Consider the following 13,328-nt stretch of genomic DNA (forward strand, 5'->3'; position numbering starts at 1 on the left):
TTATGAATTTCCAGAATATGAGAAACGCTTCAGTTATATTTATAGTGTGATAAAACACCAGAAGACTCATACAGGAGACAAACCGTATAAGTGTGCAGAATGTGGGAAAGGTTTCACTCATAATTTCAAACTTGTTCAACACCAGAGTACTCACACAGGAGAGAAATCATATGAGTGTCCAGAGAGTGGGAAAAGTTTCAGTCAGAATTACAACCTTGTGACGCACCAGAGGATTCACACAGGAGACAAACCGTGTGAATGTCCAGAATGTGGGAAAAGGTTCAGTGAGAATTCCCAGTTGGTTACCCACCAGAGGATTCACACAGGAGACAAACCCTATAAGTGTCCAGATTGTGGGAAAAGCTTCACTCAGAATTCCAACCTTGTGACACACCAGAGGATTCACACAGGAGACAAACCGTATCAATGTCCAGAGTGTGGGAAATGTTTCCGTCGGAATTCCAGCCTTGCTACACACCAGAGGACTCACACAGGAGACAAACCGTATGAATGTCCAGAATGTGGGAAATGTTTCAGTCAGAATTCCAACCTTTTGAAACACCGGAGGATTCACACAGGAGACAAACCATATGAGTGTCCAGATTGTGGGAAAAGTTTTGTTCAGAATTCTAACCTCCTGATGCACCAGAGGATTCACACAGGAGAAAAACCATATGTATGTCCAGATTGTGGGAAATGTTTCAGTCGCAATTTCCAGCTGGTGTCACACCAGAGGACTCACATGAGAGAAACCTTATGAGTGTCCACGTTGTGGGAAAAGTTTCAGTCAGAATTTCAGCTTTATGCAACATCAGAAGACTCACACAGGAGAGAAACCTTTTGGATATCCAGAGTGTAGGAAAGATTCAGTGATAATTCCAACCTTGTGAAGCACCAGAGGACTCACACAGGAGACAAGCCGTATGAGTGTCCAGAATGTGGGAAAAGTTTCAATCAGAATTCCAGCCTTGTGCAACATCAGAAGACTCACACACTAGAGAAACCTTTTGTAATTCCAGAGTGTAGGAAAGATTCAGTGATAATTCCAACCTTGTGAAGCATCAGAGGACTCACACAGGAGAAAAGCCGCATGAATGTCCAGACTTTGGGAAAAGTTTCAATCAGAATTCCCACCTGGTGACACACTAGAAGACCCACATAGGAGAGAATCCATATGAGTGCCCAAAGTGTGGGAAACATTTCAGTAGGAATTCCCACCTGATGCCAAACCAGAGAACTCACATGTACAAATTGTATGAGTGTCCAGATTGTGGCAGAAGTTTTAATCAAAATTCCGGACTAATGACACTTTCCTAAGACAAATGGTAGAAATGTCGAGATTGTGGGAAAAGTTTCAGTCAAAATTCCAACCTTTTAACATATCAGAGAAACCGTATGAGTCCTCAGAGCAACGGTCTTCAAACTTGGCAAGTTTAATACTTGTAGACTTCAACTCCCAGAATTCCTGAGCTAACATGACTGGAAGAGGAATTCTGGGAGTTGAAGTCCAGAAGTCTTAAAGCTGTCAATTTTAAAGACCCCTGGTCCAGAGTGGAAAACGTTTCAGTCAGAATTCCAGCCTGGTGACACACCAGAGGACTCACAGTCATGATAAAAGGTAATGACATGTTTCTGGTGATCTGCAGAACTTTCTGGATATTTCTTTTTGCACAAATATGGAATTCTTCAAAAAGGCTTTCAGGTGGTCTTTTTTATATTGATTATTGAATTCCCAGAATTGGAGTTTCCATCTTCTATCTTGGTGTCCTCCGTATTTTGAGTGCCAGAATTTCCCAACCACCATACACGTACTCCTTGAGATACAGGTGCAACGGGGCCTATCAATTACGCTTTTATGTTGCAATCACAGTTAAACGGGACTGCTTTGCTTAAGTACCCCCACCCCCTCTCTGCCTGATAAAGCTATTCAATGAATGTGTGAGTTATTAAGCGGAACAGCTCAGGGTTGGAGGCATAGACAAGGCCCAGGCTTGCATTCCCAAGGCTTCCTCTACCTCAACCCTTTGATCACCCCATTCCTTTTCCTTTTCTATGGAGTCCCCGCTGGCTTCTTCCTCCCCACCCCTTGCAAGGTCCCCACAGGCTTTTCCCCACTCCCACTGGGTTCCTGCAGTCCTTAGACCTCACTCCCACCCCAGCAGGCTTCACAGTCTCCTCTTCCTTACCTTTTGAAGATCACTGAACCTCATTTTGGGGAAAGAGGGCAGGACATGCATCCCTGGGCCGTATGACTGAGTTGTGGAAGCAACCGTCATCTTCATTGTTCCTGGAATACATCCTAGGGCCATGCAGTGGATTTGTGAAAGCAGCTGCCATTTTGCCACCTGCCTGTGGGCCAAAATAAGTGCAGTTTCTGGCTCATTGACCTTCAGGAAAGGGAGAATTAGTGCAAAGCCCTGTGAAAAAGGCAATGTAAAATATCTCATGTAGAGGCTGTTCTGCCTTGCAGATGGACCCTATGGAGAAGACCTGTAGGAATATTGAGTTGAAAAAAGGGATTGTGCTTTCGATCACAGCATCTCCAGCTTTATTAGCAACTTCTGCTGAGAACTCATTTTTGTGGAGCTGCCTGCTTATTTCCCTTTGATGGCTGCTGGGTGAGATCAGCACCATAATGCCGATGTATTTGTTGCATCCTCCTTGGTGGTGGTGGTTAGAGAAAAAACTACAATGGAAAATGTTTCATTTTTTAAAATGTGTAAGAACTCTCCATAGCTTTCCACAAGGAAAAAATGGGTATTGTCAGCGTTGCTATGAAAATTAGGGCAAGGCAAGATACTCAGAGTTGCTTCAAACTATGAGATGTGCAGTCAATAAGTTTACTAATAAAATTATATGATGATGGGTTGAAGGACCTGGATATGTCTAGGCCAGGGGTCTGCAACCTTAAACACTCAAAGAGCCATTTGGACCCATTTCCCACAGAAAACACTAGGAGTCACAAAAGCTGGGTGGGTGTGGCTGACTCAATGTCACTCCCACCAAGTCACAAGACCCCCTAGCCATGCCTACCTAGCAGTTCATTAGGGCAGAGAAGGGTTGTTAAAAAACACTGGGAACTACAAAACCTTTTTAACAACTCCCTTCCCCAACCCTCTGTATTTCTCTATGTCTCTCTCTCCCCCCTCTCTATCTCTGTGTCTATGTCTCTCTCCCCCTCTCTATCTCTGTGTCTATGTCTCTCCCCCTCTCTGTCTGTCTCTTTCCCTCCCTCTCTCTCTCTCACTTCCCTCTTTTTATCTCTTCTTCTCTCTCTCCCCCCAGGGAGGAGGGTGGAAGGAACCCTTGAATGGGTGGTGGGTGGTGGGAATCCAGAGGCCAACAAGCACAGGATCAGCACACTGGAAGATCAGATGGCCGGTGGGGAGGTGGAGCATCACAACACCTGCAGCTCTGCAGGAAAAGTGCGGGAAAAGCAACTGACATCCAGGAGGCGAGCGCAAGCAGAATGGGGCAGGGTCACATTGTGTCTCCGCATTGTAATGGGCTCCAGGAAAAGGGGACCCCGCCTCCCCCCCATTGTGAAGCGCGCTAAATTTCACTGTGCTGCGTAAGGCACGAGAAGTGAAATGTTCATGATGAAGACCCACAAAGGCAAGTGCAGGGGTGCTTCGCTTCTGCACTAAGGCTCTGGCCACTGCCACTGTCGCGACAGGGTGACAGCTCTTTCATCCCACTGCCACGAAAGGGACCCGCAACAGAAGGATGAAAGAGACATATTCAGCTCTGGAGCGACACGCGCCCTGTACCGTTCCAGACAATTGGCTGTCCAATCTGCTCTTAAAAACCTCCACTGAGGGAGCACCCACAACTTCTAGAGCAGGGGTTTTATTTCATTCAGGGCTGCATTAGGGTTGTTTGACCTCGGAGAGCCATGGGGTGGCGGGCAGTGGATATGGCCATGGTGGATGTGACATGAGACCACACCTCCACACACATGGTTTTATACACTGTCTTATAAAAATAGCCGTATATTTCTCTGACTCTGTTTTTGAATACTTGATCTGAGTCAAGAATGGTCTCCTGGCGCACTCCGGAGGTCCTGTTTTGGGCCTGGAAGGCCTCCTGCAACCCTCAGGAGGGTTTTAAGAAGACACTGGACAATCACTTGTCTGAAATGATATAAGGTCTCCTGCTCTAGCAGGGGATTGGATTAGATGACCTCAAAGATCCTTTCCAATTCTGCAATACTACTGTATATTCTAGTAGTTATTTTTCTGCTTCTAAGCCATGGAGGGAACCAAACAGCCTGACGTGTTAGGACCTATTCTTAAGTCACCTTCCAGCTCCCCTTTCACCCAGGGAAGAGCAGGAGAGATTAGCTGTGAAGATTAGCTGCATGCTGAGCCCTAAAAGTTCATGAAGTTATTACAGAATTACACATTAAAAGTTGGGCCGGATCAAGTTTCCAAGCAGGGGACCCTATTTGATTCCGGACCATTGGCTGTCCAATCTGCTCTTCAAAACCTCCACTGAGGGAGCACCCACAGAGGCAAGCCATTCCACGGATGGGTTCCTTTATTGTGAATAAGCAAGCAAAAGGTTTGTTTCAATGGGCCTTTTGGATTTCTTTGTAAGGGAGCTGATCCACAAACGGGCTCGCTGGAGACTTTGGCATTGGTCGGCCTCGGCCTAGTGGCCCCCTCCCCTTATTGGCTTCAGAGAAGGGGTTAAAGGCTTTTGCGCCCAGAGAGGAGGCAGGAAAGGGGGAAAAGTGGGGTGGGAGCCAATCCCGCCCCCTCCTTGCCCTCCTTCCTGGTCTCCCGACATCTCTTACATCAAGCCCTGCAGAGACTGCCTCGTGGGAAGAGGCGCTCAAGGGGCGCCAGGTGGGCAAGGCCGCTGCCAGAGGGGGAGGAGACCAGGAGGGGGGAGGAAGAGGAGGGGGAATCCCCAGGTGCGGGAAGGGAGGAGGGATTCCTGGGGGGAGGGAAGGAGAGCGAGGTGGGGTTTCCCCAGTTGTGCCCCCTCCCCTTCCGAGTCCCCGCCTTTCTTCGCAAGGTTTTCTGCTCCGTGAGAACCGCTGCGCCGCCACTTCTCCTCGGTTGTGCGAACGGCTCTCGGATCCCCTTAAAATCCTCCCTCCAAGCCCCCCCCCTCCTTCACCGCAGCCCAATGTTTGGTGCAGCCCGGCTCCCAGGATGAGGCCGCCTGGTGTTGGGGAAGGTTGGGCACCACCCTTCCCACGTTCCCCTGTGGCTGCTCGGGAGGATCCGCCTCCCAGGGTCTGGAGGGGAGGAAGAGGATCTGGGTTCAGAGGGATCGTGGCTAGGCGTGAACCCTGCTAGGAGGAGGCCGGTGGCATCTCGAGGGTTACGGAGACCAGAGAGGCGTCCAACTGAGCTTCCTTGGAGATGCAGCACCTGAATCTGCCTCTCTTACCTGCCCAGATTCCCTTTCTGATGCATCCCTGTTTCTCTCTGCCCACGTGACTGAACAGCCCTGTCAGCAAAGGTTCTCAATTTAAATTTCAGTTCTTTTACAGATTGTATAATCTAATAACTGCCTTTGAGCATTTTGGGGAAGAGAGACTGGTGTGCAGAAGAGGGAGATTGGTTGAGCTCCAGAGAGGCTTCAGTTGTTGGAATAAAATGTCCTTTGGACGGTTTTTGTTTATATTCTGTTGAGCCAATGCTGCTTCCTCTAGTTATTCCGTTATAAACTTCCTTTTCCAATTTGCAGTTTTTCTTCATGGCTATTATAAGATAAAGAATTGCTTTTGAGTCTCTCCACTTTCGTAACTTCTATCTGTAAAGATTTCTGAAAGTATTTTAATATAATGTAAACCTTCGGAGCACTTCAGAACTTACTAACTTCAACCTGGTGCATGGATGATGGTATTTCGACTGGACTTTTTTAAAGGGGGGGGGGCAGAGAGGTCAATTTTCCCCAAATGATTTGAAAGGATAAATCACTGTCTAGGTCAGGGATCCCCAACCCCTGGTCACTAAATGAAGTGGTGTAAATCAAAGACTACCTGCATAGAATTGGATATGAAAGGATGAATGGCCTCTCCTAGAGATTTCATGTAGATGTTAAATCACGTTGCTTACTGAGGGAAATCCGGGCAGTTCCAGCTGCAAGAATGCAGAGGGGAAAATAATATCTCTTATCTAGATGAGGTTGGAAGCAATGTGGGTGGGCACATCAAGGTTTTGTCCTGTATTTCATTTATCAATGGGATGAAGCTGGCAATTGTTTAAGGCTGCACACACAAACAAGACTTTTATCACTGTCTAATCTGGTGAAGGTGAGTAGGGGAAAGCATCACTCTTCAAGCTTCCCTCAGTTGCAAATATCGTTTTGGGGAGTTATCCTGCACCCCCAAGAGAAAGAACTGGCTGGAATAGTCTTCACTGATCCTCAAGGGAGGTGCGCTTTGTCCCTGCCTGTTGACGCATTGTGTTCTCCCCACGGATGCTTTGCTTGGCTGCAAAAGAAGCCCCTGTCTCAGTTGGAGTGACAATGAGGGCATCCCTACTTTATGTCGCTAGATGGCGCTCTACAAAGAAGCAACACTCGCGCCTGGAAAGCAGAGAATAAGAGCACAGCAGCGGCATCGCTATATTGACATTACACCGGAAGGGAGAGAGGCCGAGCTGGGAACGAATTGAAACGATAGAGTATTAGATTGCTAGAGAGGATGTGGAGGAGGATGACAGGGGGAGTTCCTCTTCCGGCTCAGCCACGGGAGGGTGATGGCGTTGGCGGAGCCTCTTGTGCTGCTTGGAGGGTCGAAGCGGCTCCTGGGAGGTGAGTGGAGGGCAGGTCGGAGGAGAAGCCGGGAGCAAGTCGGGCCCTTTGGGTTCCTCCACGGCCTGGAAGCAGCGAAGGGACAGGAGTGAAACATGCGGGCTGCTGCTGCAAAATCTTTCTCTCCCCAAACGTTTTTATCCTTTTGCTGCATGATTTAAAACTGCAGCCCGAGATTTTTCTGATTTTACACTTGTTGACATTCATTTTTCCTCATTCCAGTACATGACAAAGTGAATACAGAATTTTAGAAGATGTCTGTAATTGTATTAAACCCCTGAAAAACCACATTGGCATAAATATTCAAATCCTTCACTCAGCAATTACAGCCCCGTGTCTTTTTGGGTATGAGGGGATAAGCTTTTTGCACCTGGATCGGGGGATTTTTTGCCGATCTTCCTTGCAAATCCTCTCAAGCTCAGTCAGGTTGGTTGCGACCATAGGTAGAGAGCCATTTTCGGGTTCCTCCAGCGATATTCAATAAGGTTCAGGTCAGAGCTCTGGCTGGGCCCCTCTAGGATATTCACAGAGTTGTCCCTAAGCCACTGCTATGCTGTCTTGGCTGTCCTGAGTGCTGTGGAACAGGTTTTCATTGAGGATATCCCTGTACTTTGCTCCATTCAGCTTTCTTTTATCCCTGACCAATCTCCCAGTCCCTGTGGCTGATAAAACACCCCCACAGTGTGATGCTGCCACCACCATGCTTTGCTGTTGGGATGACATTGGGCAATGCCTGGGTTTCTCCAGACATAACATTTAGAAATGACAGGTTGGTTTCATCAGACTATTGAGTTTTGTTCCTCACAGAGTTCTTCCGGTGCTTTTTTGCAAACTCCAAACAGGCTTCCATGTGTTGTGCACTGAGGAGAGGCTTCTGTCTAGTCACTCTGCCATAATGCTCAGAAGGGTGGAGGGCTGCAATGATGGTTGTCCTTCTGGAACTCTGTCCCATCTCCACACAGGATCTCTGAGGCTCAGTCAGAGTGACCATCTTAGGCCCTTCTACCTCAATTGCTCATTTTGACCGGGCGACCAGCTCTTAGAAAAGTCCTGGTTGTGCCAAACATTTTTCATTGGAGAATTATGGAGGCCACTTGTCCCTTAGGAACCTTCGGTGCAGCAGAAATTTTACTGGAGCCTTCCCCGGATCTGTGCCTTGCAATAATGCTGTCTCTGAACTCTGCAGGCAGTTCCTTTAACCTCATAGCTACTGTTCTGCTACAGTATGCATTGTCAGCTATGAGATCTTCTGTGGAGAGGGGAATTTACAAATCATGTTCAATCAAGTTAATTTACCACAGGTAGACTCCAATCAAGGTGTAGAACCATGCCAGAAACAATCAAGGGAAATAGAAGGCACCTGAACTAAATTTCAAGTGCTGTTGCAAAGGGTCTGAATATGCCAATATGATACTTTTTTTTCTTTTTATTAAACTTTTTTTTCTTTTTACTAAATTTACAGACTATGTAGATTAAGGAGGGGAAAAATGAAGTTAAACAACTGTAGAATCAAGCTGCAGGATAACAAAATTGACCACTGTAAAGGGGGCCTGATTACTTTCTGAATGCACTGTACTGAGAAATATAAAAACATTTCAGGTTAAGTATAGGATTAAGTCTTGGGATGTCTTGCCCAAAATGCCTGCAGAGTATTTTGAGGAAGGGAGACTGATGTGCACAAGAGGCAGGTTGGTTGAGCTCCAAAGAGGCTTCAGTTGTTGGAATAAAATGCTCTGTGGAGAGTTTTTAATTTATATTTTATCGACCCAGTCCTGCTTCCTCTAGTTATTCCATTACCATCTTCCCTTTCCAATTTTCAGGTTTTTTCAAAATTCTGTCTGTTTAAGCCACAGAATTTCTCTGTGTCTTTCCACCTTCGCTTTCACAGCATTCCCTTTCTGTAAAGCCAACAAGCATGATATGTAAGTTGGCATTGTCATATGACATAATGCTTAACGATTGGGCTGCTTACTAACACAGATGTTAGTTCCAATTGCAGTCAGTCAGTGAGCACTACTTCAGTTAGGATGTCACCAGAGTGGTTGTGAAAAATACATTCTACCCTTACTTGGAGCTGAGGACTTCCATGTGGAAAACTGTACATGAAATCTTGCAGAGGGTTTAGGTATCATTTCATCAGGTAAAAACCCACAATCTCTACAATTAGCTCAGAAGGTTCAACTGGGATCATTTTGGGATAATTTTCAGGCTAAAACACATGCATTTTCCACAAACATACAGATAGGCATGTATATCTGTATTTCTCTTTGTATGCATATATTTACATCTGTACAATGTATCTCCAGCATTTCCAGATATAGTTCATGATAAGGCTTTGCACTGCTAAGAATTTGTGAATCACCAAAGTGAAAAAGAGAATTTCATGACGGAATGGATATTTGAACCTGGATACAAAAGTGTCAAATGAATCATAACTAACATAAGGGTATTCTTTATATGCGGCATGTTTGCTTATTTATTGCAATGTATACTTTTTTCTTTTTTTTACATCTTCAGCAACTATTTTATAAAGAATTAAAGTTATATGTTTCTTTGAATCTTATAGATAAAGAGGATGCCAATAAGAGCACTCTGGAAAATTGAGAATAACAAGCAACACTGGGAAAAAAAACAAAGCCAGCAAGAAATCAAAATATTTTCCATTTCCTTCAGAAAACCACAAAATTCTTCTCTTTTTCCAGCAGTTGAGAGACAAGAAGAGAAAATAAAGAGGAGATTTCAAGCTAGAAAAAGTAGAGTGTGAGAAACTGAAGAATACGTTACATGGAAGATCAAGGGAGATTGTATTTCATTCAGAAAAAGGGGGGTTTCTCTGAAAGTCAGCAGGGAGAAAAAGGTCTGTTTGATGGCCACATAGGGAAGACTGTGATGGAGCCCTGGCCCTGTGAGGAGGAAAACAGGTGGAAATAAAGCACCAGTAAACAAATGATCACACATATATATGAGCTCAAGAATATCACCAACCTGGTGACACATTAGAAGACTCACACAGGAGAGAAACCACATGAGTGTCCAGAGTGGGAAAGGGTTCAGTAAGAATTCCATCCCCATGACACATCACAGGACTCACACAGGAGAGAAACTATATGAATGTCCAAAGTGTGGAGAAAGTTTCAGTCAGAAATCCGGCTTGGTGACACACCATAGGACTCATATCCTAGAGAAGCCATATGAATGTCCTGAATGTGGGAAACATTTCAGACGGAATTACAACCTGGTGACACACCAGAGGATTCACACGAGAGAAAAACCGTTTGAATGTCTAGAGTGTGGGAAAAGTTTCAGTCAGAATTCTACCCTAGTGATACACCAGAGGACTCACACAGGAGAGAAACCGTATGAGTGTCCAGATTGTGGGAAAAGTTTCAGTCAGAATGGCAGCCTCGTGACACACCAGAGGACTCACACAGGAGAGAAACCATATGAGTGTCCAGAGTGTGGGAAAAGTTTCAGTCAAATTTCCAGTCTGATAACACACCAAAGGACTCACACAGGAGAAAAACCGTATGAGTGTCCAGAGTGTGGGAAAAGATTCAATAAGGATTCCCATCTGGTGAATCACCAGAGGACTCACACAGGAGAGAAACCGTATGAGTGTCCAGAGTGTGGGAAAAGTTTCAGTCAGAATTGCAGCCTTGTGACACATCAGAGGACTCACACAGGAGAGAAACCGTATGAGTGTCCAGAGTGTGGGAAAAGTTTCAGTAAGAATTGCATCCTCGTGACACATCAGAGGACTCACAGAGGAGAGAAACCATATGAGTGTCCAGAGTGTGAGAAAAGTTTCAATAAGAATTCCAGTCTAATAAAACACCAGAGGACTCACACAGGAGAAAAACCGTATGAGTGTCCTGAGTGTGGGAAACATTTTAGACGGAATTACAACCTGGTGACACATCAGAGGACTCACACGGGTGAAAAACCGTATGAATGTCCAGAGTGTGGGAAAAGTTTCAGTCATAATGCCACCCTGGTGACACACCAGAGGACTCACACAGAGGACAAACCGTATGAGTGTTCAGATTGTGGCAAAAGTTTCAGGCAGAATTCTGGCCTAATGACACACCACAGGACCCATATCCTAGTGAAGCCATATGAATGTCCTGAATGTGGGAAAAGTTTCAGTCAGAATTCCAGCCTAGTGATACACCAGAGGACTCATTCCCAGGACAAACCATATGAATGTCTAGAGTGTGGGAAACGTTTCAGTCATAATTCCACCCTGGTGACACACCAGAGGACTCACACAGGAGAGAAACCGTATGAATGTCCAGATTGTGGGAAAAGTTTCAGTCAGAATTGCAGCCTTGTGACACATCAGAGGACTCACACAGGAGAGAAACCGTATGTGTGTCCAGAGTGTGGGAAAAGTTTCAGTAAGAATTGCATCCTCGTGACACATCAGAGGACTCACACAGGAGAGAAACCATATGATTGTCCAGAGTGTGGGAAAAGTTTCAGTCAAATTTCCAGTTTGATAACACACCAAAGGACTCACACAGGAGAAAAACCGTATGAGTGTCCAGAATGTGGGAAAAGTTTCAGTAAGGATTCCCACCTGGTGACACACCAGAGGACTCACACAGGAGAGAAACCATATGATTGTCCAGAGTGTGGGAAAAGTTTCAGTCAAATTTCCGGTCTGATAACACACCAGAGGACACACAGGAGAGAAACCGTATGAATGTCTAGAATGTGGGAAAAGTTTCAATAAGGATTCGCACCTGGTGACACACCAAAGGACTCATAGCCTTGGTAAAGGCTAACTACCTGTTTCTGGTGATCAGCCAAACTATTTGGATATTTCCTTTTGCAGAAGTGTGGAATTCTTCAAAAAGGCTTTTGGGTGGTGTTTTTTTTTTATATTATGGAATTCCCACAATTGGAATTTCTATCTTCTGTCTTGGTGCCCTCCATATTTTGAGTGCCAGAATTTCCTAACCACCATACACGTAGTCCTTCAGATACAAGTGTAATGGGGCCTATCAATTACGCTTTTATGTTGCAATCACCGTTAAACGGGACTGCTTTGCTTAAGTACCCCCACCCCCTCTCTCCCTGATAAAGCTATTTAATGGATATGTGAGTTATTACACAGAACACTGGTTACCTCAGGATTGGAGGCAAAGGCCCAGATTTGCATTCCCAAGGCCTCCTCTACCTCAACCCTTCGATTGCCCAGTCCTTTCCCTTTTTCACAGGGTCCCCACAGTCTTCTCTCTCCCCCACTCCCAGGTCCCCACAGGGTTTTTCCCATTCCCACTGGGTCAGTGAAATCCTTAGACATGACTCCCATTCCAGCAGACCTCACAGCCTCCTCTTCCTTACCTTTTGAAGATCACTGAACCTCATTTTGGGGAAGGAGGGCAGACATGCATTCCTGGGCCGCATGACTGTTGTGGAAACAGCCGTCATATTCATTGTGCCTGGAATTCATTATGGTGACAACAGCACTATAACATTGATGTATTTGTTGCATCTCCCTTGGTGGTGGTGATTTGAGAAAAAACTCTACACTGGAAAATGTTTTATTTTTAAAAATGTATTGTGTAAGAACTCTCAATAGCTTTTGACAAGAATAAAAAGGGTATTGTTAGTGTTGTTGTGAAAATTAGGGCAAGGCAAGATGTTCAGCGTTGCTTCAGACTCTCAGATCTGCACTCAATAAGTTTAATAATAAAATCATTTGACAAAGGGTTGAAGGACCTAGGTGTGTCTAGGTTATCGAAGAGAAGGATTGGGGGGGACATGATAGCTGTCTTCCAGTAATTGAGTGTCTGTCACAAAGAAGAGGGAATTGACTTATTCTCTATGGCACCAAAGGACAGGACAAGAAGTAAGGAGAAATTTTCTGAGAGCAATTAATCAATGGAGTAGCTTGCCTCCTGGGCTTGTAGGTGCTCTGTTACTGGAGGTTTTTTTCAACAATAGACCGGACAATCATTTGACCTTGAGCAGGGTGTTGGATTAGAAGACCTCCAATGTCCCTTCCAACCCTTTGGTGCTGTGATTCTGTGAGAGGCAGCTTAGAAAATATCTACAGGTAGTCCTCAACTTACAACAGTTCATTTATTCACCATTTGACCTTTATGAATTAATGATGTTCTCAAACTGTTATGAAAACCGCTCCAGTCATTGGAAAACAGATGAGTCATTCAGAGATGCAATGATGTACAGAAAGGCAATTTCACAAATATCTGATAATCTGAATAGAGTAAGAAATGACCGAGGACACTGTTTTTGTTGTGGTGTGCCAAAAGTGCACACTAACCCTAACCCGCCCCCCCATGCATGCACATACAACACCCCCGCCCTGCCCCCTTACCTGCACTGCGCATGTACGCGCCTCCCAGCTGATTTTCAGCATGTTTGAGTCTGTTTTCGCTCTCCTGGAGGCTGAGGGAAGCCTGTGCAGCCTTGGGAGGCCGAAAAACAGGCTTTCTGGTAATACGGGAAGTGCCCGATTTCAGCCTCCAGAAGGCCTCTGCAGCCCGAAAGGCCCGTTTTTCGGCCTCCCATGGCTCTAGAGATTT

The 13,328-nt window shown here is 45.5% G+C and overlaps 2 protein-coding genes across 2 annotated transcripts in view; both read left to right on the forward strand.

Moving 5' to 3' along the window:
- Window positions 1-13,328, forward strand: part of LOC148131694 (uncharacterized) — a 140,687-nt gene that overhangs the window by 5,036 nt on the left and 122,323 nt on the right. The window contains 1 exon segment of the mRNA XM_087953377.1: window positions 2-1,393. Within this exon segment, the coding sequence (XP_087809503.1) occupies window positions 2-760 (759 nt within the window). The 3' untranslated portion in view covers window positions 761-1,393.
- Window positions 6,359-12,488, forward strand: LOC148131695 (uncharacterized). The gene is made up of 2 exons (XM_087953105.1): window positions 6,359-6,774; window positions 9,341-12,488. The coding sequence occupies exon 2, from the start codon at window positions 9,800-9,802 to the stop codon at window positions 11,477-11,479; it is 1,680 nt and encodes a 559-aa protein (XP_087809231.1). The 5' UTR covers window positions 6,359-6,774; window positions 9,341-9,799; the 3' UTR covers window positions 11,480-12,488.

The sequence above is a fragment of the Notechis scutatus genome, chromosome 2 (genome assembly GCF_049901735.1).
Source record: "Notechis scutatus isolate UNSWTSFEM ecotype Mainland chromosome 2, rNotScu1.2, whole genome shotgun sequence".
NCBI lineage: Eukaryota > Metazoa > Chordata > Lepidosauria > Squamata > Elapidae > Notechis > Notechis scutatus.

What these genes read in the sequence shown, in the direction of transcription:
- LOC148131695 (XM_087953105.1), top strand. Translation starts at nt 9,800, where the DNA reads ATGAGTGTCCAGAGTGGGAAAGGGTTCAGTAAGAATTCCATCCCCATG.